The sequence below is a fragment of the Zeugodacus cucurbitae genome, chromosome 2 (assembly GCF_028554725.1).
Source record: "Zeugodacus cucurbitae isolate PBARC_wt_2022May chromosome 2, idZeuCucr1.2, whole genome shotgun sequence".
Lineage (NCBI taxonomy): Eukaryota > Metazoa > Arthropoda > Insecta > Diptera > Tephritidae > Zeugodacus > Zeugodacus cucurbitae.
The window spans coordinates 31,322,351-31,345,658 of NC_071667.1; the positions used below are offsets into that span (position 1 = coordinate 31,322,351).

Sequence of the window (23,308 nt, forward strand, 5' to 3'; positions counted from 1 at the left end):
AGAAACTTTCATTGAAAGTGCTAGTACCGCTCCTTGGCTTTTCACCGAAGAATTCGCCGGTACCTGTCTTGCAGGGAGCTAATGTAAATGAACACTCACCACCGCTATTAACATTTTATCGTACCGTACCGTGAATATCCACGACAATCGGAAGGACGGTACATCGTTCACTGATTGCAGCTTTAGACGATAAAGTCTAAACGATTATTGTTATCGCACATCTCTATTTGCATTAGTTTATTAAAGAGTGCTTTAACCATATGTGAGAGTTTTCGTTTTAGCAATTGTATTACAAAAAATATTATCATTTTTTAATGTAATTAAGTTGTTTATATTTCTTTGAAGCAATTGACCAGGATTGATTTGAAAACACACATTAAAATCATACTGAAATAACATGCCTTCCTTGGAAGTAGAAAATATTGGGGTTGATCCCTCGTTACAGGGCAACGATCAATCAAAACCTATGTCTGGGCCGATAATTGGAATAATATATCCACCCCCTGAAGTTAGGAGTATCCTTTTAATAAAAATCAAACAATTAAAGTGAATTTAATCCAATTGTCATATATATATTGTAATTTTCCTTAACTTGATAACGTAATATTGTGTAGATATTGTGGATAAAACTGCTAGTTTTGTAGCACGAAATGGACCTGAATTTGAAGCGCGTATTAGGCAAAATGAGCTGGGAAACGCAAAATTTAATTTTTTAAATACTGGAGATCCCTATAATGCATATTATAGGCACAAAGTAAACGAATTTAGGGAGGGAAAGGGTAAGTACAAAATATACATCCGAATTTTGACACCTTATTATATATTATTTAAAACAGATGCATCGGGCGGACCAAGCGTTGTTGCTGGAGTTAAGCAGTTATCTGTTACAAGTGCTGCACAGCAAAAGCAGCAGGAACTTCTAAAACAAGTAGCAGAGCAACAATTCGTACCAAAAGATCCTCCCCCAGATTTTGAATTTATTGCTGATCCTCCGTCTATATCTGCCTTGGATTTGTAAGTATACAACTTATTGAAATATCCACACTCTAATATTCTATAACTATTTTTCCAGAGATATTGTTAAGTTAACAGCACAATTCGTAGCTCGAAATGGTCGTCAATTCCTGACGAATCTCATGAATCGTGAGCAACGTAATTTCCAATTTGACTTTTTACGACCTCAACACTCGTTGTTTCAATATTTTACAAAGTTATTAGAACAGTACACAAAAATATTAATTCCACCTAAAGACCTTTTAAATAAGTTGCGTACAGAAAGTTCGGAGGGCCGCGCTAGTATGAACTTAGTGTTAGAACAAGTAAAATACAGGGCAAATTGGCAAAAGCATCAAGAAGCTCAACGACGTCGTGAAGAGGAGAAAGTTGAAAAAGAAAGAGGTAGGTTAGATATGCAATTTTATTTTTTTGTTATATTATTATAAAAAACATTCTTTTAGTGGCTTACGCACAAATCGATTGGCATGATTTCGTTGTGGTTGAAACTGTGGATTATCAACCTTTCGAAACGGGTAATTTTCCACCACCAACAACCCCAGAAGAAGTTGGTGCTCGAGTACTAATGGAAGAGCGGTTGCTGGAAGAAGATGGAGATATTGAAATGCAAATTGAGTCGGACGAAGAGGACAACCAAGAGGAGACAGTCAGAGTAAAATTGTCGCAAATGGAAAATCGTACTGGCATACAAATGAAAGGCACTACTTATAGTCAGCAAACAATGAACGTTAAAAAAGATAATACACAAGTTCAAGACATGGATGAAGCGTCTAGTGATGAAGAGACACCATCTAACTTAAAACAACAGCCACCAGTAGCACCACTTCTACCACCTACACATGATAAAGTTGTTGTTAAGAAATACGATCCGAAAGCTATTCAGCAGAAACAACAGAAACCCTCCATTACAGATGAGTATCTAATTTCTCCAATAACAGGGGAAAAAATACCGGCTTCGAAGGTGGCAGAACACATGCGTATTGGTTTATTGGATCCTCGTTGGGTAGAACAACGCGATAAACACACAGTTGAAAAAATCAATCAAGATACAGTATATGCTGCTGGTACTGCTATTGAAGCTAGTCTAAAACAATTAGCGGAACGTCGTACTGATATTTTTGGTGTTGGCGATGAAGAGACAGTTATTGGAAAGAAACTGGGTGAAGAAGAAACTAAAAAAGATGATCGCGTCACTTGGGATGGACACACATCAAGTGTGGAGGCCGCCACACGAGCGGCACGAGCTAATATCACTTTAGAAGACCAGATACATCAAATTCATAAGGTACATTTGTTTTTATATTATAGATTATAAAAATATATATTATTTTACATGTAGGTGAAAGGACTTCTTCCAGATGAAGAAAAAGAAAAGATTGGACCTAAACCAGTTAGCAATAAAACTACTTTATCGGCTCCGCCACTGTCACATCAATCAGGCATAAAAAATCATTCTCAAGTTGGACATCACGCTGTTCCTCACCATCATCATCAATCACAGCAACCGCCACAACAGCAAACGCACTCTCAACCATCTTCGCATAATATGCCACCTTCTGCACCAGTAATGATGATGCCAATGAGACCACCGCCTCCAATGCTGGGTTTGTAATATGTCGAATTCACTAATTATTCTTAAATTAATATAAAATTTTATTTTTTTACCAATATAAAATTTGCAGCTCCACCATTCCCTGTAGGTGGTTATATGGCAATGCAATCCGGTGGACCGCCACAAATGCCATCAGGACCAAATGTAATGGAACAAACAATGATGCCACTTCCATTAATGCCAGTCGATGAAGAACCACCGAACAAAAAAATGCGATCAGAAGATAATCTGATACCAGAAGAAGAGTTTATATCGAAGCATAAGGTATTTAAATATAAAAAATCATATTAAATATCAAAAACCTAATTGTAATAAATTCTATTGCAGAGTCCCATTACTATTCAAATACAAATTCCCAATGTTATTGACAAGTCGGAATGGAAATTGAACGGTCAAACTATCGCATTTTCATTATCACTCACCGACACTGTTTCTAACTTAAAAGCGAAGATTCAAGATGAAACCGGAATGCCTCCCGCTAAACAGAAAATCTCATATGAGGTTAGTATTGTATTTTTCTTCCAAAATCAAAATATTTGCCTCCGAAGTTCGAAAAAAGGTTTTTAAAATATATTATTATTAATTACGGAATACAGTTACTAAAAACTGTCATCCAGATCATTTGGATATTGTATATAACTCTATATCTAACACGTTAAATTTTAGGAGTTACAAACAACCGTTATGAGAACAAAATGATTATACTCTCTGCAACAAAAAAAAATAACATTAATTAATTTATTATTTAATTATGTGTGTTTTCCTTTCAGGGAATGTTCTTCAAGGATAGTAACACGATGGCGTTCTATAATCTACTTAGTGGTGCCACTATACATCTACAAATCAAAGAACGTGGTGGACGTAAAAAATAAATTGATTAAAATTTTATAATTAAATGCGGAAATCTGCAAATAAATAATACTTTCGCAAAATATAAAGATAAATCATACGAGTATACAACTTTCAAATACCGTGTTTCAATTGTAATCGCATTTAGTAACGTACTAATTTGTACTATGAGTCGTATAGTTTCATTACAACATTTCGCTTCATGCTCCAGACATTTAATATCTAACTCACATAAAACAATTTATTCATCATATTATTATAGAAGTTCGAGTTATGAAAGTTCAACTGTATATGTTTCAATTCATAAGGGACGATTGCCTAAAGTTATTTTTGATGACGCAAAATGTCCATAACATATCTCGATTCACATTTCTTTGTAAATTTGTCTCTTTATTTGTTTAAAATTTAATAAATGTCTCCCCTTTCGCTCCACTAGTAAATAGCAGGTAATGCTGTCAGGTATTTATATATTTCTGTTTTGTGTTCTTGGTTTCTGTTTTGTATGCATAAATGAGTGATGTGCACTGCTACAGTAAATATAAAAAGAGTAATATCTTCCAAGAGGAATAGTTTCCGAAATGTTAAATAAAAATAATGGCAATTGTTAGTAAACTGGAATATATTTTCACTATAGATTTGATATCAAAAAATGTACTTGTACATGAGTATATAAAATATAAAATTTAAGGAACAGTTAGCATTTATTAAAATTATGCAAATTTTGATATTGATTGGTATTTCAAATAACTACCAATGGGAATGTTTAACATACATCTAATGAAGCGAGTTCGAAAGCCGTTTTTCATACATCTAATGTAGTGTGGTCAACAGGCGACGTGAATATGTTCCCAAAACCGCCGCCATACTACGATAGCGCTCTAACATTGGTGCATAAATTTGTTCACAATCTTTGCTGGGCTCACAAATTAGTTGCAAAAGATTTGGAATGAATTGCATAATATAATTATGGTAGTTTTGCGGTGGGAATGTTGGATTCTCGGTATTGATATTTCCATTACATACACAACCTTCATCGGTTGATTTTAATGAATCTAAATAAAGAGAATATTTTGCCCGGTATGCCGCACCAAATAAAGCCGCTTCACTCTCATTCTGCACATAAACTGGCGCATTGAATACATCCGAAATCACTTGTAATATCGATTTATTAACAGATGCACCGCCAGTGGCTATAATTTTTGTATTACTGCCGAAATGGAATCCCATGTCTGCAGCTACAGCTCGTTTATGCAACATCTGACCCTCAATCAAGGCACGAATTTCGGTTTGAGGAGATAAAAATCTGAAACAAAAAATATCTCAATTTCTTATACAACATCTTTGTCTTTGGTGAATAACATATCAGGAAGGGCTATTATTTTATACTCTAACCATTGCAAGAAGAAAAGTTTTGTATAAGAATTCAACATTAGTAATTCTATGAAATTTTATGGCAAAGCAAAGCAGCGGAAAAATGTTTATAATTTATGAAAAATTTTACTACTTGAAGATTTAAATCATAACTTACTTTTGTACACCTTTCGCTGACTCAGCATTTTCCGCTGAACTACTTCTAGTCCAGCGCAAGACCCCTTGAATGTTAGGTATTATTTCGATGGAATTGAAATGTAAAGCCATATTGCCGTAATTTCCACGTGGTGTGGAATCAAGTAACTCATTAAATTTTTTCCAGTCATTGTTGGCTTCACTTTTATTGAAATCATCACGTACCAGAGAACCGTTTCGAAAACTAGCAACAACATAAGCAAAATTAATAAAAATATTAGTTGAATTGTATGCCATTCCGATTAAGTAAAGATATTTTGATATTTGGAAAAGCATTTTTTTTAATTCAATTGCGGATTTAATTTAAAAACGTACCATAATAAACCCATAAATTGATCATGCTCAGTTGGGTGACATAGCACGTGTCCTTCTTCAAGATGAGGCTGTTCTTTTAGATTCATCATTAATGTATCGCTTGTTCCCAAAGACATGACCAAACTATCTTGCTCAGCTGCCATTCCAGATAAAGCCGATAAATTATCGCCCGTAAAAGCTGTCACCTTACATTCAACAGGAAACCCGAACCGTTGCACGAAGAAATCACAAACATTACCAATTATAGCGCTAGTGGGTACTGCTTCACCTAACCGCTCCTCCAAGTCAGGCGCACAGGAGTTCAAACAGGGTTTGGACCAATTTTTCGCTTTAATATCAAAAAGATTCATACCAGATGCATCACCAAAATCGATAGGTGCAATATCACCCAGAAATACGGAAGCTAAGAAGCTGCTAACCAAAGAAATGCGTTGAGTTTCTTCATAAGCATGTGAACGCTCTTGGTAAATTTTTCTAATTTGTGGACCAGTAAACCGAGCATAACATTTAGACCCAGTGATGTTAACCATCTCCATACGTCCTCCAATTGCAGTTTCCATTTCTATGCATTGCTTCTCCGTTGAACCATCCATCCAAATTGGTGTACGATTCACGGTAAAAGCGGAATCATCTATTTGAATATGAAGAAACTTTTCCGGATCCAAGTTCTTCAAAGTTTGAACACCATGACGCGACCAATATAAAGAACCATGTTGCTGTTGAAGAAAATTTGGTAATTTATAAATATAATACAAATGGAATAGAGAGAATAGCACATATCGGATATCGTAAAAATGTGATTTCAATACGTATACTAAGAGAAAGGCATAAGCCTTTATTCTGGAGACCATTGATAATGACAATAATGATATGGATATTTTTAGTAATTAGTTTGTTTGTACAGTTTTAGAGTTTGGTATGACTTTCAATTTATTTATATTTTCGTTTTCCATTTACTTTTTATTATAATTCACGTTTAACAAAATTCCTTTAAATTTAAATCAATAATTTGTTTGGGGTGTTTAAATATTGAACTATATTTGTTGTGAATTTTAATATTATACAAGAATGATTCTGTATATAATCACCTTGCATGAATTCGATTTTTTCTATCAGATATGTTTATTATCGAATATCATAAGATAAAAAGATTAGATCTGTATGTACCTGGGCAGAGCCACCTATCGCTTTCACAGTACTGAGATCAGCACCTTGCATCACCAAACGATCCAGCACAATATCAATTGCTTTGACCCACATTACAGGTTGCACAAAAACTCTTCAAAAGAATAATTTAAAAAATATTAAACTGTATCACTCTTACTTACTCATGATGCCGGGAACCGGCATTAGCACCACCACTAGTACGAAATTCAGGCAAATCTGAGTCAAACTTTACTTCAGCAGATGCATTAACCTCTAATTTGGAAGACAACTGGACAGCTTTGAGCTGAAATATAAAAATACATAAGAATATATATATATATATTTGATGTTTCTGTTCACATAATGTTTGTACAGTATAATATTAATTTGTTTGATTAAATTTACCAATTGAAAATATACTGTAAATTTCATATGATTTAAATATATAGTTTATAATTATAATAATGTTTTCACTTAAACCGTTAATTAATTTCATATTTACATACATATATTGCACTAAATGAATTATTTCCGTAGCTTTAACACTAGAGGGGACCCTAAATAATACATATATATATATACATATAATCAATAATAATAATATACAATCAGCATTTTTACTGTCTGGTCGATGTTACCAGAACTGTCCCAGAAAGATGTATTTAATCCACATTACATTTTTATAAATATTTACAAAATATTGTTTTAATAGGTACAAAGATGTATTTGAAGCTGGTTAGAGCAGATTTAATACACTCTACATAATTTGAAACTGCAAAAACTTACTATGCTATTTTTCCATCATTAATAAGCCACAAAAAACTTATCTATTAAATAAAATGCATCATATTAATGCTAAATGTTATATAATGGAGTATACGTTATGTGATAACATAATCATTTACTTTTAAAAGGCTGTCGGTTTATATAATCTCTTGACGTAATAATCTTATCATTTCTTTTGAACTATTTGACCTCTGAATGAAATTACCTCAATTTGTGAAGCATATACATATTAAAAAGAAGATTGATATTGAATACATAGTATATTGTGAATTTCTATTTGTTATGTTTCGCATACTACTGGCCTTTTCCCAGTGAAGCCTTCCAATTAATACTTTAGGACGCCTCCGTAGCACTGCCACTCAACAGGACCAATCTTCGAGGGTGAGCAAACGTAAGGAATCAATGTAATAAAATTTAAAAAATTATGAATTATGCTTCAATTGGAGCAAATCCAATCATATTCTAGAAAAAATGTATTCCGTACTTACTATTTCTAATTGAATATTAAGAATGATAGAATGATATCATTCTTGATTGAATATCTAACATATGTATGTATATCCTTAATGCTTTCTTTAAAATTTAAGTTTTTAGCTAATTAATTAGAGCACTTTGTTTCTATATTAAATCTGTAACCGATATTTTTTGTTATTTAAAACACTTTGATCCACATTTTACTTTTATTTATTATTTTTTGATTCAATACGAAGTTTTAGGTCATACATATGTACATACATTTGCACACATGATACAAAAAGGTTCGATAGAGTGACCGGTATAGGAATATGTATATGTATAATCCATACTTCAGTGGTCAAATGCCAAAATACTTACTTTTTGTGTGCTTAAATCAAATCCCAAAAAAGTGGATCTATCTTCATCAGCTTTTGGCGTCATTTCAAAGAAATATGTGTAAGAACTTCAATAATAACTCATGAATTTTACAGCGTTAAACCTGGGGTCAAATTTAATAAAATTGTCTACAATTAAATATGTATTCAGTTTCGTTTAATGATTTTTAGTTCTCAAACTACTTCTCAACATTTACTTTTATGCAAAGTACTTATATTGAACTGCCATTCCCGTGAATTTTGTAAACTTTATAAACTCTAATCTAAATAATAAATATCAGCTGTTGCCAATATTAAATGAATGCAAAACATCGAAAGATAAGTTCCACAATACATAGTTATTTTACGTGGCATCTTGACTGCAAGTTCCTTATGGTAGGCAATAGCTATCTGAAAGTTTATCATTATGATTGTCATATAAATTATAAGCTGCATTCGGTTGGTCACTTCTCTGCTCGTTTGTTATCTTTGGGCGCTGCTCCGTTGTCAAACATTATACATGTAAAAGCAACAACAAAACTTATCCATACATGCCACTCGTACAAGGCTATGCGGATACCTCATCAAAAATTCTATCTCTACTTGCGTTCGTGCTACCAAGTTTTGTTTTACATATTTACACCATTCAAAATAGTAAAAATTACTTTAAAAACAAATTATTTTTAAAATGGGCAATCCAAGTATTTTTTAATTGATCTTAATTTAAAATAAAACCAGAGATAAATAAGCAAAATTAATGGGCATAAGAAATGATAATGCGCATAGATATTTTATGGTAATTAATAGACGATAAACTTGTGCATTTAGACCGCTGATTGAGAAACCTGCTTATTCATCTAAACAGATCTATCAGCACATTTTCGTCGCAGGTTATTGTTGAACCTATTCTCTGTTTGCTTTCTGCCATCTAAAAATATTAAAACTTGTTATTGTTAATATATTTGCACATAATTTAATTTGCAAAATAGAAACATATTCCTTTGTTTATGTTTCCCTCTTTTTCAAAATGGGTCAAATGTTCAAGTTTAAGCAAATCTAGTGGGCTAATGTAGTTTAACCCTTCCGTCTATCAAGGTTATTAAGTATTTCTCCACAACAAAAAGTATCGTATCACTTAAGAGTTCCCAAATTATAGCATTGCTATTTCTTAGATATAAAAATAAATACATAAGTATTTATGGAATTTACATAAGTGTACCTGTCGATTAGCAAGTCGGCGGAAGTACTTATTTAAAGATGTAATTCGCGAAATTCATTTTGTTCTATTTTAGAACACATATTGACAGAGGAACGTAATTTCTTTCTACATATTTATTGTAATTATTTATTTAAATATTAAATAACAAGAAAAATTTTAAAAGTCACTTGAACGTTGTTTATGTTTAGAATTTAAATTTTTAAGTTTCTGCATTTCAATTAGTTTCATTTAGCATTGCAAAAATTTTCACCGCAACCCAACACTGAAGAAAAAATTACCGATTTACTGGGGACATTTATTGCCTATAAGTTAATTGGGGTTTTCTCATTATGTAAATTCCGAACGCTTCCGTCTATTGGTAATATTTTGGCGAATAAGTGTTGCCAGCCTATTTTCCTATTAAATTATATATATTTTGAAGGAAAATAACGAATTCGGCAAACTCTTTGAAGATATTTAAGCAGTTTTTATGTTTTTATGTGAAATAATATATATTCACGCATTTTCTTACATTAAATATTTGGGTTTATTCTTCATCACAATATTTGTATTTAGTTCAAGTAAAGTGTAGGCAACCGTGGCAAGTAGTCAATGGCGGCGGTGCATATATGACAAATGACAATTTCGTGTGAAATAAACAAATTTTCCAAATGGATGATTCTTTTTTTGGTTTCGACACATCTGTACCGGTAAGTAAATTGTATAATTGTAGTAACGTGAGAAAAATATAAAATATATAAAAGTTTACAATAGATTGTAAATGAAAATTGTTGAATTAAGAGTCAAGCCCATGCCTTCGTGTTAGGATGAGATGATTTAGTATGTCGTGTTGTAGTGTTTTTATATGGGTTATGCTCTTATAAGTTACATTTATATTATTTCCGTTTGGAATTCTTCTATTTTCAAGTATGAAGATCATGGGGCTGGTGGTCAAATCGCGGAACCTTCTGAAGAGGAGTATGATGCCCTTAACGATGAAACATTTGGATCTGCTACTAATGGAGATTGGGAAGAAGCACATGAAACCATGGTGCGACTTACTGACTCCTCCGTTTCTGGTAGTAGCTACAAAGATTCTTTGGATGGTGTGAAACCAAATAGTGGAAAGACTTTACCATCCCATCAAACATCATCGCCATCAAAATCAAATTTCTCACGTGTTCGTTATGTGGAGAAATTCGCAGACTCAGATTTGGAGTTAAATTTATCTACAATGAAGTTGGATGATGTCGATTTAAGATTCGACGATAATGAGAGTTTATCTGGATTAAGTGGAATAAATTTAGATCCAAGTGTTTGGGCTACAAATCTATTTAAAACCTCGAACATCGTCATAGATGGTAGTGATCATTCACCAATATTTCAATCTAGGGAAAGATGTTCAGTAATTGGACAGAATGACGTGAATAATAGTGATAACAATTTTTTACGAGCACAAAATGCAAATATATTTGCACACCATATACAGTTGGATAAAAATCAATGTACAGATATAAAACGGATACAAAGGGAGCCGCCTCAACAGCTTGGTGGTCCGTATGGCATAGTACCAACTCCTAAATTTTGTACCCTGGAGGATATTGAAAGAAATATTATTATAGAACAAAGTATGCGAAAAAATCAGGATAACTATTTACAACCCAAAGACCAACGAAATCAGCAACATCAAAATCAAAAACAGCATATTCAACAGCATATAAACGACACACCATCTTCAAGCACTCCTCCACCTCAACCACATCATATACAACAAAATCAAATAATGCAACATCAACAAAATCTTCAAAAACCTCAAGTATCTCAATTAAAATGTATTTAAAATGTTTTTCTGTACATTTGACAAATTCATGAAATATATTTTTTATAGGTCCTCCAGGTTTTCCTAATCAAGGTCCCCCAATGAGACCAAACCCTAATTTTGCAAATAATTTGACACAGCATCCATTGGGCAATTTAGTTCATCAGCAGCAAGCGGGTGGTGGTGGCAATCGACTTCCACCAGGATTTTCTTTATATTCAGCAGGGTTAAGTCCGCATATGCAGCAACAAAACAATCATCAGCTACCCCCTCATCCTATACTAAATCAACATGGACTGCCACCTAATTTTCCGAGACCACTGCCAAGCCCGCATCTCCCAATTGCGTTAAATAATTTCGCAATGCATCCCAATTTTAATGCTATGCGTGCTGCTGCAGCTGTTGCTGGTATTCATCCGGCTTCTTTGGTACAACCCCCACCAACGGCACGCATCGCGCCTCATCCTCCAAACTCGGCAGTCTTGCTGAATTCTCCGCAATCGAATTCTATGTATAATATGTTCAATATGCGTTTAGTTCAGGAAATTCAACAAAATCATCCTCTTTTGCAAAATGCTGCACGTCAAACACAACAACTACAACAAAATATTTCAATGAACCCTCATCAAAATCTTCTACAACAAAGGTCAAATATTAGTGGAATTAATAAGTTAATCCATCATCGGCGTGAAGGAGGATCTGCAAATGGAAACTTGCCACATGAAGAGTTTGATCAATATGCCAACTTAATGAGTACACGAGACAAGCATTGGCTAATAGGTATACAGCTCTCACAATTAAACACGGATACACCATATATTGATGACTTTTACTACACTATATATCGTGAAAGAAAAGCTCTTCTTAATGGCAACCTGGGCCTCAGTCAGGCGCATAAAGACAACCAACTAAATCATCCACTAACACAACCCAAAGGTCACGCTCAGCTCATTTTAGTTCAGCTTGGCAATAAAAATGGAACGCGGAATGGTCAACATCGCGAACGACGTAACTCAGAGAGTACCGGAACAGTTGGAAATAATATCGGAAATATGGGAAATAGTCAAGATCAAAAAACACCATATGTTTTTAGTCCACTAAAGTTTGAAAATTCGTTAGGTAAGTTACAGTATGGAAGTGTAACTGCACCGCGAAAAATAATCGACGCCGACATTATGGGAAATGAAATGGCAGCCAGTGGGGCTGGTGATGGTAACCCAATTACTGCAAGTTCTAGTGGTACCAATTCGTCCATACTGAAGTCAAACATAACACCAGCAGCTTCTATAGCAGGTACCATGAGTGATTTTACATCATCAACTCATCGAAAATCGCGACATATTCTATTACACATCGAAACGCTTTACCGCATCGTTTTAAAATTAGAGGATTTGAATAATCCTACTGCAATCGCTACCATTATAATAAAAAAGAAGAAAGAAAGTGAGCGCATAGCGGCTTTAGAGCAAATCGAAAATGCCAACAAGACCCATGAAGAGCGCATGGCAGAAGCATCCAATCCATCAACAGTAAATCCTGCGTTGAAAAACAAATTCACATATGAGATTGAAAAGAAAGAAGCACTTGTAGCGAAGCTGATAGCTGGACTTTCGCAGGAAGAAGTTTCAGCAATTATGAATGTTCGTAAGGGGAAGGTAATATAAAAATTTAATCACGAGGTTAAGTAAACATTTTTAATGACTTTAAATAGCGAAATTGAAATAAGTTTAATTGAATTTATTGTTACTTGATCAAAATGAACTTTCACCTTACTATTTGTTTTATATTCTCGCAGCAGTTGCACAGAGTATACTATTTTTGTTCACGTAACGGTTGTTTGTAACACCTTAAACTAAACGAGTTAGATATAGAGTCATGTATACAAAAGTGATCAGGATGACGACTAGAGTTGAAATCCAGTAGACTGTTGGTCCATCCGTTCGTACAAGCGATAACTTGAGTCAAAAGTGAGATATCTGAAAAAAATTGGTACACATTTTCCCTGACACCATAAGAGAAATAATGCTATAATTAAGCCATAAATAAAGTCAAAAAACTAAAATTTTGTACAGAAGAGTGTAGAGGGTGATTTTGGTTGAAATTTTTTGGGGAAGGTTGGCATGACTCCGCCCCCTAATACGCTTTTTATTACATATCTCGTAAACTACCAAAGCTATATCAATCAAATTGTATAGTGTGGAGTCTGTTCCACACCATACCTACTTTCCATATAACACAATTTTGAATTCCATCTGATTTGTTGCACAAATACAGCATATATATCGCGGTATCGCTCGTTTAAAAATCGAAATCGGAATATAACTTTTCAATGTCCCAATAACGAACATGAGGACCTCATTGTTTGTGTTAAGTGAACAAAGAATCTTGTATATAATTCTTTACTTGTTATCAATAAGAACATATAAATTTCATTTTAATATTTGTGAATGTATTTCTAATTATTATTTCCGCATTCTCATATTGTATTTTATAGACTCTAATACGGCGTATCATGACATACGTAGAAGCTCATGAAATTCGTTGGTCTATTTGGATGGGAGTTTTTTCATCATTGCAGAATGTTGTAAAAAAAGATAAGGATGATGTTGATGGCGTTTTATATGCACTTTATCCTGAGTTTAAAAAGCAAGTGCGTCAAGCAGACTTCGAAACGATTGTCAGAATTTCGGCCTCTATACCCCTTATCGAAAAGAAATTTAACGGTATATTTTGTAGCAAGGTAAATATATTTTTCATGTTTTATAATATAATATTATAATTTATTGTTGGTTATTACAATATGTGTTCGTATAGCTTTGTGCGTAATTCCATGATTTGAGTTTTAAATTCATCACTATTAATTTCACAATTACTACCATATTGCAGAAACACAAATAAAAAAACTAAAGGTATGCGAACAATTTCAGGTCTCACTGTTGAATTCCGAATAATCTATTATCCACCTTAAATTTCTACTGGTTAAATTTTTATTTTCTTATATTAGTTGCAAATTTGTATTAATAATCAGCATGGGGATTTAGGTAGTTAATGCATTGGCAATAGCAGTGATAAAATTTTTTACCCATAATGAAATTGAATATGCTCTATTGATTACTTTAATTCTGTAGTATAACCAGTAATAAACATTTTCGTGGTGGCCTTTCGTTCTTCAGTTGAATTGCCTTAACTTCAACTCCACTGAGTCGGAGGGGCATTCCACTGAGTAATAGGACCATAAATTGAAGTACTCATTTTATATGGCACTGCGTTGCTACCATTTAAAATCCAAGACGACCGCTATTCACCAAAACCGCCTAATTTAGTTTCTGGTACCGCAGTCACTGGTATGGCCGCCACATTAATGTAATTATTTTTTCATATTAATCTTAATCGAGAGTCCTATTCATTTAAACTATAGTTATGAGAAGCAATAACGATCGTAGGGTCTCCATAAGATAGTTCCAAAAGATAGAAATTAATTATGGCATAATAAAAAGCTATTGTCTACTTACATTACATATATATTTTAACCTTATTACTTATTAATAATTGCGTATATAAATTAGTTAAAACTCTTCAACTTTCTTTACATAAACATAAAAACAGTTACCAAATATATAATTATATATATCATTATATATCCAACAAGACTTTCGATGTGCCTTATGACAGTTTTTTTTTGGTGTTAGCCTCTTTGGGCAATTAGAAAAAACGTGAAAAATAATAAGTAAATTAATATTATCGATTTTTGTGAAATATCTAAAACAGATATCAAGTTGTATTTATTATCCATAACGTTCAATTTTACTTAAAAACCATTAACAGTATGCAACATTTCTCATTTTTATATATTTTAATTTAACATGTACATATATGCTCTTTAAGAGCAATTTGTCGGGTATGCGATTTTAATAAATATTGGGCCTAATCATTAAATCCGTTTCGATCGAAAAATAGTTCGATTCGAATGCAAACAAAACTTAATTTGAAGCGTTTAAATACGATATAAAGTTCCTCCCCGAAATAGCGCAAGAATTATCCTAATGAGCCTCAGGCGAATTAAATATTTTTTATGAAGTAATTTAACAAAAGTTAAACTGTGTAGGCTCTTCAATCGAGAACAAAACTGGATGAATGAAAATGTGTAACGGCAACATGTGTATATATTATAGGCTGATAAAGAATTTATTTATAGTTTGAAACTGATTTTATGTTTGTAACCAAAAAACTTACAAAAACGTACAACGCATATCTGAAACGGGTGGGGCCTTTATTTAAGTATATTTCAGTTCACTCAATGAGGAGGTCAGTTTAAAACTTTTTTAAACGAAGCAAAAAGCAAAGACAATTTGTTTTATCATGTTTGTCGCATTTTTCACTTTATGGTAAAGCAGTTTATTGACGGAATCAATGATAGCATGAAAATTTTCGTTCGAAAATCTTTATCGTATCCCATTAGACCCATTATATCGTAAATTATAAATGGAATATATAAATATAATTAAATTATCTTGTTTATTTTTTGCAGTTTGGAATATCATCATTGGTTTGCTTAGTATTGCAAGCCGAGCGTATCTATATGTCCGGTAATGATAGTACTCTTACTGATGGAAACAAAGGGAAATGGCGTAATTTCCTAGATCAAGTTGCAATATCTTTAAATCGAACGATTCAAAACCACACTGTTTGCGCAGAAATCGAGTCAGATTCAATTCAACCACTGATGAATCATTTTGCGCGTTTTGAAGATTTGAAACTGGATTCTCTACTGGCACTTATTACTGAGGCCAGACAGCAAATTAACTAAATGAATAAGAATTGTGGGAAACATAAACTTATGAAAGATCGTTTATGAGATTGCAAAACCTAAAGTTAAACTAAATAACTCAGATTCATAATAACTGTAACTGTAAACTGAAAAATTCGTTTAATGTTTGCCTTATGTGCAAATAATTCAGAAGGGATTTATGCAGAAGCATGCATTGCATACTTCTAAGGCGATGTCCTGTGTTCATGGCTACAGTTAAATGCATACTAATGTTAAAAAAAATCATTTAGCAAATGTCCAAGATCAGCAACAAAATATCGTCTTATCAGATAAGGCTATCGTTGGGCTGATACAGCCGAAAATATAACAGATTGTGTAGTTTTGGCAAAGTGGCTTTAGCTGGTATAGGTCAAATTTTTATTTTATGCTGCAGATATGCATTACTGTTTGTCTTTCGAGCCATTTTTGATTTGAGAAAGGTATTTTGTGTACGTTCATTAAATGTTATCAATTTTTCTTAATTAATAAAAATGTGTGCTTTTAATATTTAACAGATCTTTCACCACTATTGAAACAAGCGACTTTACCAAAACAACATATTTGTAGATATATTGAAGAGATTGTCAATCTTTAGCTGACGATTTAAAGTTACAAAAGAAAATAACAAGAACTTTGAAATATTTGTCGTTTTTATCATAGATTTCATGTATATTTATGGGTTTTCTTTGGTGTTTTGTAAATATTTAAAATATACATAAACTTAGTGTTAGGATCAAATTTTATTTAACAAGAGATGAATAGAAATAATGATATCTATTATAGAAACAAATTTGTATGAACTAAAAAATAAGACGAAGGCATTCGACGTATGCAATGAAACTAATTTGTAGTAGTCGGGACATTTTTTAATCTTGGAAAATTTATTCATAACATACATATATACAAGCAAATACATATACAAAAAAAAATAATAAATAGATAAATGCTTCGTTTGGTGCTTCTTCTCTCACATTGAATATAAATTGTATCAATAAAACCAATTATGTTACTACAGGATACTTACATGAATACATATGGAAATCATTTTTATTTCTTCAGCTTTAATATACTTATATATATATTCACATTGAAGGACATTTAGATACGCGTAAATTTTATTTTTATTGGTCCATTTAATCACTGATCCCGTTTTAATCGTGTTTGAATTTTTAAACAAATGTAAAAATACATATTTTTTAGTAATAAAATTTAAGAAGGGTAAATTTTAGCTTTTTAATGGCGGAATGGGAACATTTTCCTTCATCTTTTTTTCCTTCTTTATATGACCAATATTTTGCGATTTTTGTCAAGGCCAATATCCTATTATGTACAATATTTGATAAACATCTTACACATTTAACAATTAATTGATTACTATCAGTGGATAAATATTACAACTAAAACTTGTTTTGCATTGAGGGTTATGCTATCCGAGAATCAAATGGCCCCAGTAACACACACAGACATCAAAATAAAAGGTAGGTAAAGGGTTGAAATAGCGAGAGTTAGCTGCAAAGTGTAATTAAGTCGGCTTAGTTAAGGATCCAGTTGCACGAAGCTGAAGCTTTATTCCGAAAAATAAAAACTTCAAATTTCATTTTAAATGTGTTGAGGAAATTATGTTAGCATTTAGAAAATAAATCATGAAAGATGAAAATGTGGGATTGATCGTCTAATATCAATTCTGTTAAAGTTTAGAAATTTCAAAAGGCATCAACGAGAAGTTTTGCAAATAATAGTTACCAAAATGATTTTACCTGTCACTGTTAGTGTTATTATCATTACTAATTCTGGTGTTGGTAATTCTTCTTGACAAAATGAAATTTTGTTATGTAGAACTCCTTTGATATGAATATTACTAGTTTTTTGTACATTCTATTGGTAAAGTTGATTATTATTCGCAATTTTAAAGAATTTGGAAAATTATTATCGTCTTATAAGAAAGCACCTTTTAGGTGTTATTTTTGGAATTATAAATATTAGTACAATGGGTTTGTATTTTTTACTGTTAGAAGCAGCAGAAGTGTGATATGAGAGGATCATTCTCACAAAGAACTAAACGGCTAACAATTAAAAAAAAACTGTTATCAAGCCTTTTGGCATTTCTGCAAATTTCAGATTAAACAACGTATTTTCAGAGGGTACTTGGTGAACTATTTATATTTAGGTTTTAAGAAACAAAATTAATGCTCCATTTACAGTTTACAACCCGACTCAGTGCAATTCAACTTCAGATCACCTAAAATTTGGTATTACGAATTTCAACCGATTTTGGTTGTCAACTTAAAAATGTAAACATTTGACAGATTATTAACGAGCCAACACATTTTAAACGAAAATGTAAAACAATACATTGAAGTTATTTTTTTTATAAAAGTGTGAATAAATTTAAGAAATTCGAATAGCAATTACCCGCTTGAAGAACAATAAGGCGGCGGGGGCCGATGGATTACCGGCCGAGCTATTCAAATGCGGTGGCAAAGAGCTGATAAGGAGCATGCATCAGCTTCTTTGCAGAATATGGTCGGAAGAAAGCATGTGTGACGATTGGAATCTCAGTGTACTCTGCCCAATACACAAAAAGGGAGACCCCACAATTTGCGCCAATTACCGTGGGATAAGCCTCCTCACATCGCGTATAAGGTTCTGTCGAGCGTACTGTGTGAAAGACTAAAGCCTACCGTCAACAAACTGATTGGACATTATCAGTGTGGCTTTAGACCTGGAAAATCAACAACAGACCAGATATTCACCATGCGCCAAATTTTGGAGAAGACCCGTGAAAATAGGATCGACACACACCATCTATTTGTCGACTTTAAAGCTGCTTTCGACAGCACGAAAAGGAGCTGCCTTTATGCCGCGTTGTCTGAATTTGGTATCCCCGCAAAACTAATACGGCTGTGTAAGCTAACGTTGAGCAACACCAAAAGCTCCGTCAGGATCGGGAAGGACCTCTCCTAGCCGTTCGATACCAGACTTGGTTTCAGACAAGGTGACTAACTCTCGTGTGATTTCTTTAACCTGATGCTGGAGAAAATAATACGAGCTGCAGAGCTAAATAGAGAAGGTACAATCTTCTATAAGAGTGTACAGCTACTGGCGTACGCCGATGATATCGATATCATTGGAAACAACGCCCGCGCCGTTAGTTCTGCTTTTTCCAGACTGGATAAGGAAGCGAAGCGTATGGGTCTGGTGGTGAACCAGGACAATCTCCTCGTCGTCTCCAATATCTCCTGTCGTCAAACAAACAGTCAGCGCATTCGCGTCTTGGCTCCCACGTCACTGCTGACAGTCATTACTTTGAAGTTGTAGATAATTTCGTCTACCTGGGAACCAGCATTAACAGCAATAGCAATATCAGCCTGGAAATCCAACGCAGAATCACTCTTGCCAACAGGTGCTACTATGGACTAAGTAGGCAATTGAAAAGTAAAGACCTCTCTCGACGAACTAAAACCAAACTATACAAGTCTCTCATCATTCCCGTCCTTCTTTACGGTGCAGAAGCGTGGACGATGTCAACATCCGATGAGACGGCACTAGGAGTTTTCGAGAGAAAGGTTTTGCGGAAGATTTATGGTCGCTTAAGAAATGGCAACGGCGAATACCGCAGACGATGGAACGATGGAACGATGAGCTGTATGTGTTATTCGACGACATAGACATAGTCCAGCGAATAAAAAGACAGCGGATACGCTGGCTAGGTCATGTTGTTCGAATGGATGAAAGCGTTCTAGCTCTGGAAGTATTCGATGCAGTACCCGCTGGTGGAAGCCGAGGAAGAGGGAGACCTCCACTCCGATGGAAGGACCAGGTGGAGAGGGACCTGGCTTCGCTTGGTATAACCAATTGGCGCCAAACTGCCAGAAGGAGGGATACGTGGCACGCTGTTGTGGACTCGGCTATAACCGCGTAAGCGGTGTCTACGCCAGTCAAGAAGAATAAGAATAAATTTAAAATGGAGATAAGTCTTGTTATATATTAAAACGATGAAGATGTTATGGCCCAAACTTATATGTTGCAAAGGCTTCATGAATATTCGATTCCACTTGAACTTCCAAGCATATTCATAAGTTATTATCGTTTATATAAGAAATTATTTTTTTAAATTAGATGAAAGAACATTTCAAAACATGTAATTAACACAAATCCAGTGAAAATTATTTAAACGTTAGACTGGCGAAATCAACGAATAAGGTTTTAGATATTATGGAAAAGCATATTAGAGCGAAGTGACTGAAGAAAAGCAAAACGCTTCATAATTAACATGTGACTTTACTTTATTAAAAAGTACCTTTACGGGAGTGGTAGATTAATAAAGTTCGTTTTCTTCTTTTTTTGGTAGATTAATAAAGTTCGTTTGCTTTTTGTTGCTTATAAATTTTCATATGCCTTTTTTCGAACTTCGAAGGCTAATATTTCGATTTGTTACTACATTTATATACATACACTAGCTGACCCGGCGAACTTCGCCCCGCCCAATTTTTATTTGAAATAGTTAAAACGCTTTTTGAACTCTGTTCATTGCTTATTTGTCTGACCATACATATGTACATAACTTTATTTATTTCACGGATTGTATGTGATTTTTTCTTAAATTTAGAATATTGGAAGTCATAGATTCGTATAACTTTACCACAAATAATATAAACTTCAAACAACGCATTTTCATTTAATGTTTTTAGCAAGTGGCAGCTTTTGTTATGACAGCCTAAATCCATGAACATTTAAAAAGAAATATAGCGCCATCTACTGTTACATAGCGTACTTAGCGCCACCAACTGGTGGATAGCTCTTTGCTAATAATAAACAAATAATTTGCAATAAATAAATAATGCGACTGTAAGGAGAGTTATAAACTATCCTATCTTTCAAGTTGGACCAAACTGCACACAGTGTTAAAAATTTCATTAAAATCGGTTCAGTAGTTTAGGAGTCCATCGAAAACAAACAATGTGACACGTGATTTTTATATATTAAGAGATATGTACATATACCAAAAAATTACGCCAATTGTTGACTGTCGATGGCGCTAGAGCTTTAAAGTTGCCGCCACTTCAGGCAGCCAGCGCGTGGGGCTTATACACACACATGCATTTTTAACCGAGTAGTAAGTTAGAGAAACAAATGGAGTGCGCCGTCGCCGTCCCGCCGAAGCTAGTTGTCGCCATTTAGTTTGTTATGATGTTTCTGATGTCGGACTAATGCCTCAGCACAAAAATAGTTAAACAGAGACAGTAGGGCAGCGAGCTTTCGCAATCGAGTCTGCGCTGCAGATAGATTTTCGCTTCGACACCATGGGGGCTAGACAACAAATGTCGCCAGTTGTAGATTTTTTTAGCTGTATGATGGTAATGGTGGTGGCGACGACGGTGCACTAGCATAATAGTTGCCATAATTATTTCAACTGCCAACGTTAGTGTTATTGTCATTACTAATAATATTGTTGGTAGTTCCTTACTAGTTGGAATTTGTTGACATTATGCGTATATCCTCCGTATTAGGGTATTACATAATTGAGTAGCTACTTGGACACCTGATATTATTTATTAATTGCAACATTCATTTAGTTTAAGTCATTAATATTCGAAAAAATTTAAACTACAAATTCAATAAGTCAATTACCTTTTTAGTGGCTGTTAGGAGTCATATTTTTGTGAACTTCCAAAAGTCAATAAAATTACATTTTGAATGTTCATAATTCAGTGATATCTTTGTATTTTATTATTTGAAAATAATATGTATATAATACTAATTGTTAAGATTTTTTCCTCAATAATTTCTACAACATTGACCTCCATACGGCAAGCATACAGTTGTGATAGACTTCAAGAAGGTAGTACTGAGGTTTTACATGCATCCAATAGTTCGTCCTGATTGGCGTCAATGTTTGTTTCCTACGAAATTACTCACGATTAAGGCTTACAGTCGGCATTTGCCCATTAAATATATATGGATATATGCACGTATATGTACGTGGTGTGTTCAAAAAATAACCGGAATTTTCGTGTTTTGAAAACAAAAAATTATTCATTCGTCTACATTATATTATTGCCTTTAAAATATTCGATACTATGTATTTATGCCAGCGCTTCTTCCAATCGTTGAAACACTTCCCAAACTCGATTTTTAGTATAGCATTTGGCTCTTTCAGCAATTACTTGTAAGCTTGTATTATAAAACGAGGGCCCTCTTAAGGTTCTCTTTATTTTTGGAAACAGGCAAAAGTCACAGGGAGTCATGTCTGGCGAATATGGAGATTGAGCCATTGTTACAAATTTGTGAAAATAGCTAAGCTACTTCAGGGGCATATATATTAACATAATAAATTTAAACATTGAAATTTTAACAATTCCCGTTATTTTTTGAACACTCCGCGTAGTTGATGCCAAAGTGGCTAACATGCAGAACATTCAACAATAAACGAAAATAACTAATCATTCGACGTCCAATGGCTACCATGTATTTAAAACAAAATACTGTATTCGCAACTCAAAACCGAATAATTGATACTATTACCAAATTGAATAAGTCTGCATATATGTATATACCATATGTACTTAAATAAACAACATAATAATTAATAAAAATCTTTTTTTGTAGTAAGCGAGCCAATAACTTTAAATTAAAATAAAATAGTAATATTTTCATTTTCTCATATATGTATGTATATTCATTAAGAATGACAATTATTGGTGGTACTATGACTCGTTTGACAAAATAAACCGAATTCTTGTTTACATATTAAAATCACTCTAATGCCACTAACAGCGCGCCAAATTGGCAGCCTGGCGTCATATTGAAAAAAAAATCGTGGCTGCCAGTCTATGGTGCCGAACTTGCCATAGAAACTCAGGAGTCAGGATGAATGGCGACCGGCAAACTGATGATGACTAAAAAGGAATTGAATTCAGCAAATTACACAAGCACCATTTCAAAATGCATACATATGTAAGTACACTTACGAATATGTATATATGTATATTCTTGGTACAGCAATTTTCCCGCGCTCATCATTATCACAACGACTGTTTATAATATGTAGATATGTATGTATGAAAGTGTGTCCGATGCGCCACGTAACTTGTATATAAATGGACAAATGTAATGTTTTCGCGTTTAGTTTGCTTCCAAGCATCACTAACAATACTACATGCCTCCTTCAAAGTGCCTATGAGAACGAGGAAACAAACGTGATTTTCGAATACGAACTCATCGTGGCGGATAATAAATTTGAAAATAAAATGTGAACATTTTAAGGAAAAAATCAGGTGTTTTTGATAAGGAATATGCCATCAATGCCTAAATACTTAAACAAAATAGGATAATGAACCCGGAACTTGCATGAACGAACTGCTGT

The 23,308-nt window shown here is 33.6% G+C and overlaps 3 protein-coding genes across 7 annotated transcripts; 2 read left to right on the plus strand and 1 right to left on the minus strand.

The window, feature by feature from the left end:
- Positions 1 to 213: 213 nt before the first annotated feature.
- Positions 214 to 4,372, plus strand: Sf3a1_0 (splicing factor 3A subunit 1). 2 transcript variants are annotated; one of them, XM_011189850.3, is made up of 9 exons: positions 214 to 515; positions 615 to 779; positions 837 to 1,014; positions 1,073 to 1,398; positions 1,458 to 2,299; positions 2,354 to 2,618; positions 2,697 to 2,890; positions 2,954 to 3,127; positions 3,397 to 4,372. In XM_011189850.3, exons 1-9 carry the CDS (start codon positions 398 to 400, stop codon positions 3,496 to 3,498), a joined length of 2,364 nt encoding a protein of 787 aa, XP_011188152.2. In that variant the 5' UTR covers positions 214 to 397; the 3' UTR covers positions 3,499 to 4,372. The 2 variants fall into 2 exon arrangements, with proteins under 2 accessions (XP_011188152.2, XP_028898408.2); XM_029042575.2 differs by having other exon boundaries at positions 615 to 1,014.
- Positions 4,077 to 8,473, minus strand: LOC105215751 (xylulose kinase). Of its 4 annotated transcripts, none has more exons than XM_011189853.3 (7): positions 8,323 to 8,473; positions 8,123 to 8,243; positions 6,685 to 6,806; positions 6,524 to 6,635; positions 5,357 to 6,072; positions 5,004 to 5,225; positions 4,077 to 4,778 (listed from the first exon to the last, which is right to left on the minus strand). In XM_011189853.3, the coding sequence occupies exons 2-7, from the start codon at positions 8,183 to 8,185 to the stop codon at positions 4,286 to 4,288; spliced, it is 1,728 nt and encodes a 575-aa protein (XP_011188155.2). In that variant the 5' UTR covers positions 8,186 to 8,243; positions 8,323 to 8,473; the 3' UTR covers positions 4,077 to 4,285. The 4 variants fall into 4 exon arrangements, with proteins under 4 accessions (XP_011188155.2, XP_011188158.2, XP_054086297.1 ...); XM_011189856.3 differs by having other exon boundaries at positions 8,337 to 8,471; XM_054230322.1 differs by having other exon boundaries at positions 8,123 to 8,268; positions 8,323 to 8,448.
- Positions 8,474 to 9,676: 1,203 nt separating this feature from the next.
- On the plus strand, positions 9,677 to 16,992 carry LOC105215752 (uncharacterized). The gene is made up of 6 exons (XM_011189858.3): positions 9,677 to 9,695; positions 9,893 to 10,026; positions 10,245 to 11,148; positions 11,205 to 12,790; positions 13,630 to 13,875; positions 15,664 to 16,992. Exons 2-6 carry the CDS (start codon positions 9,988 to 9,990, stop codon positions 15,940 to 15,942), a joined length of 3,054 nt encoding a protein of 1,017 aa, XP_011188160.2. The 5' UTR covers positions 9,677 to 9,695; positions 9,893 to 9,987; the 3' UTR covers positions 15,943 to 16,992.
- Positions 16,993 to 23,308: the final 6,316 nt, after the last annotated feature.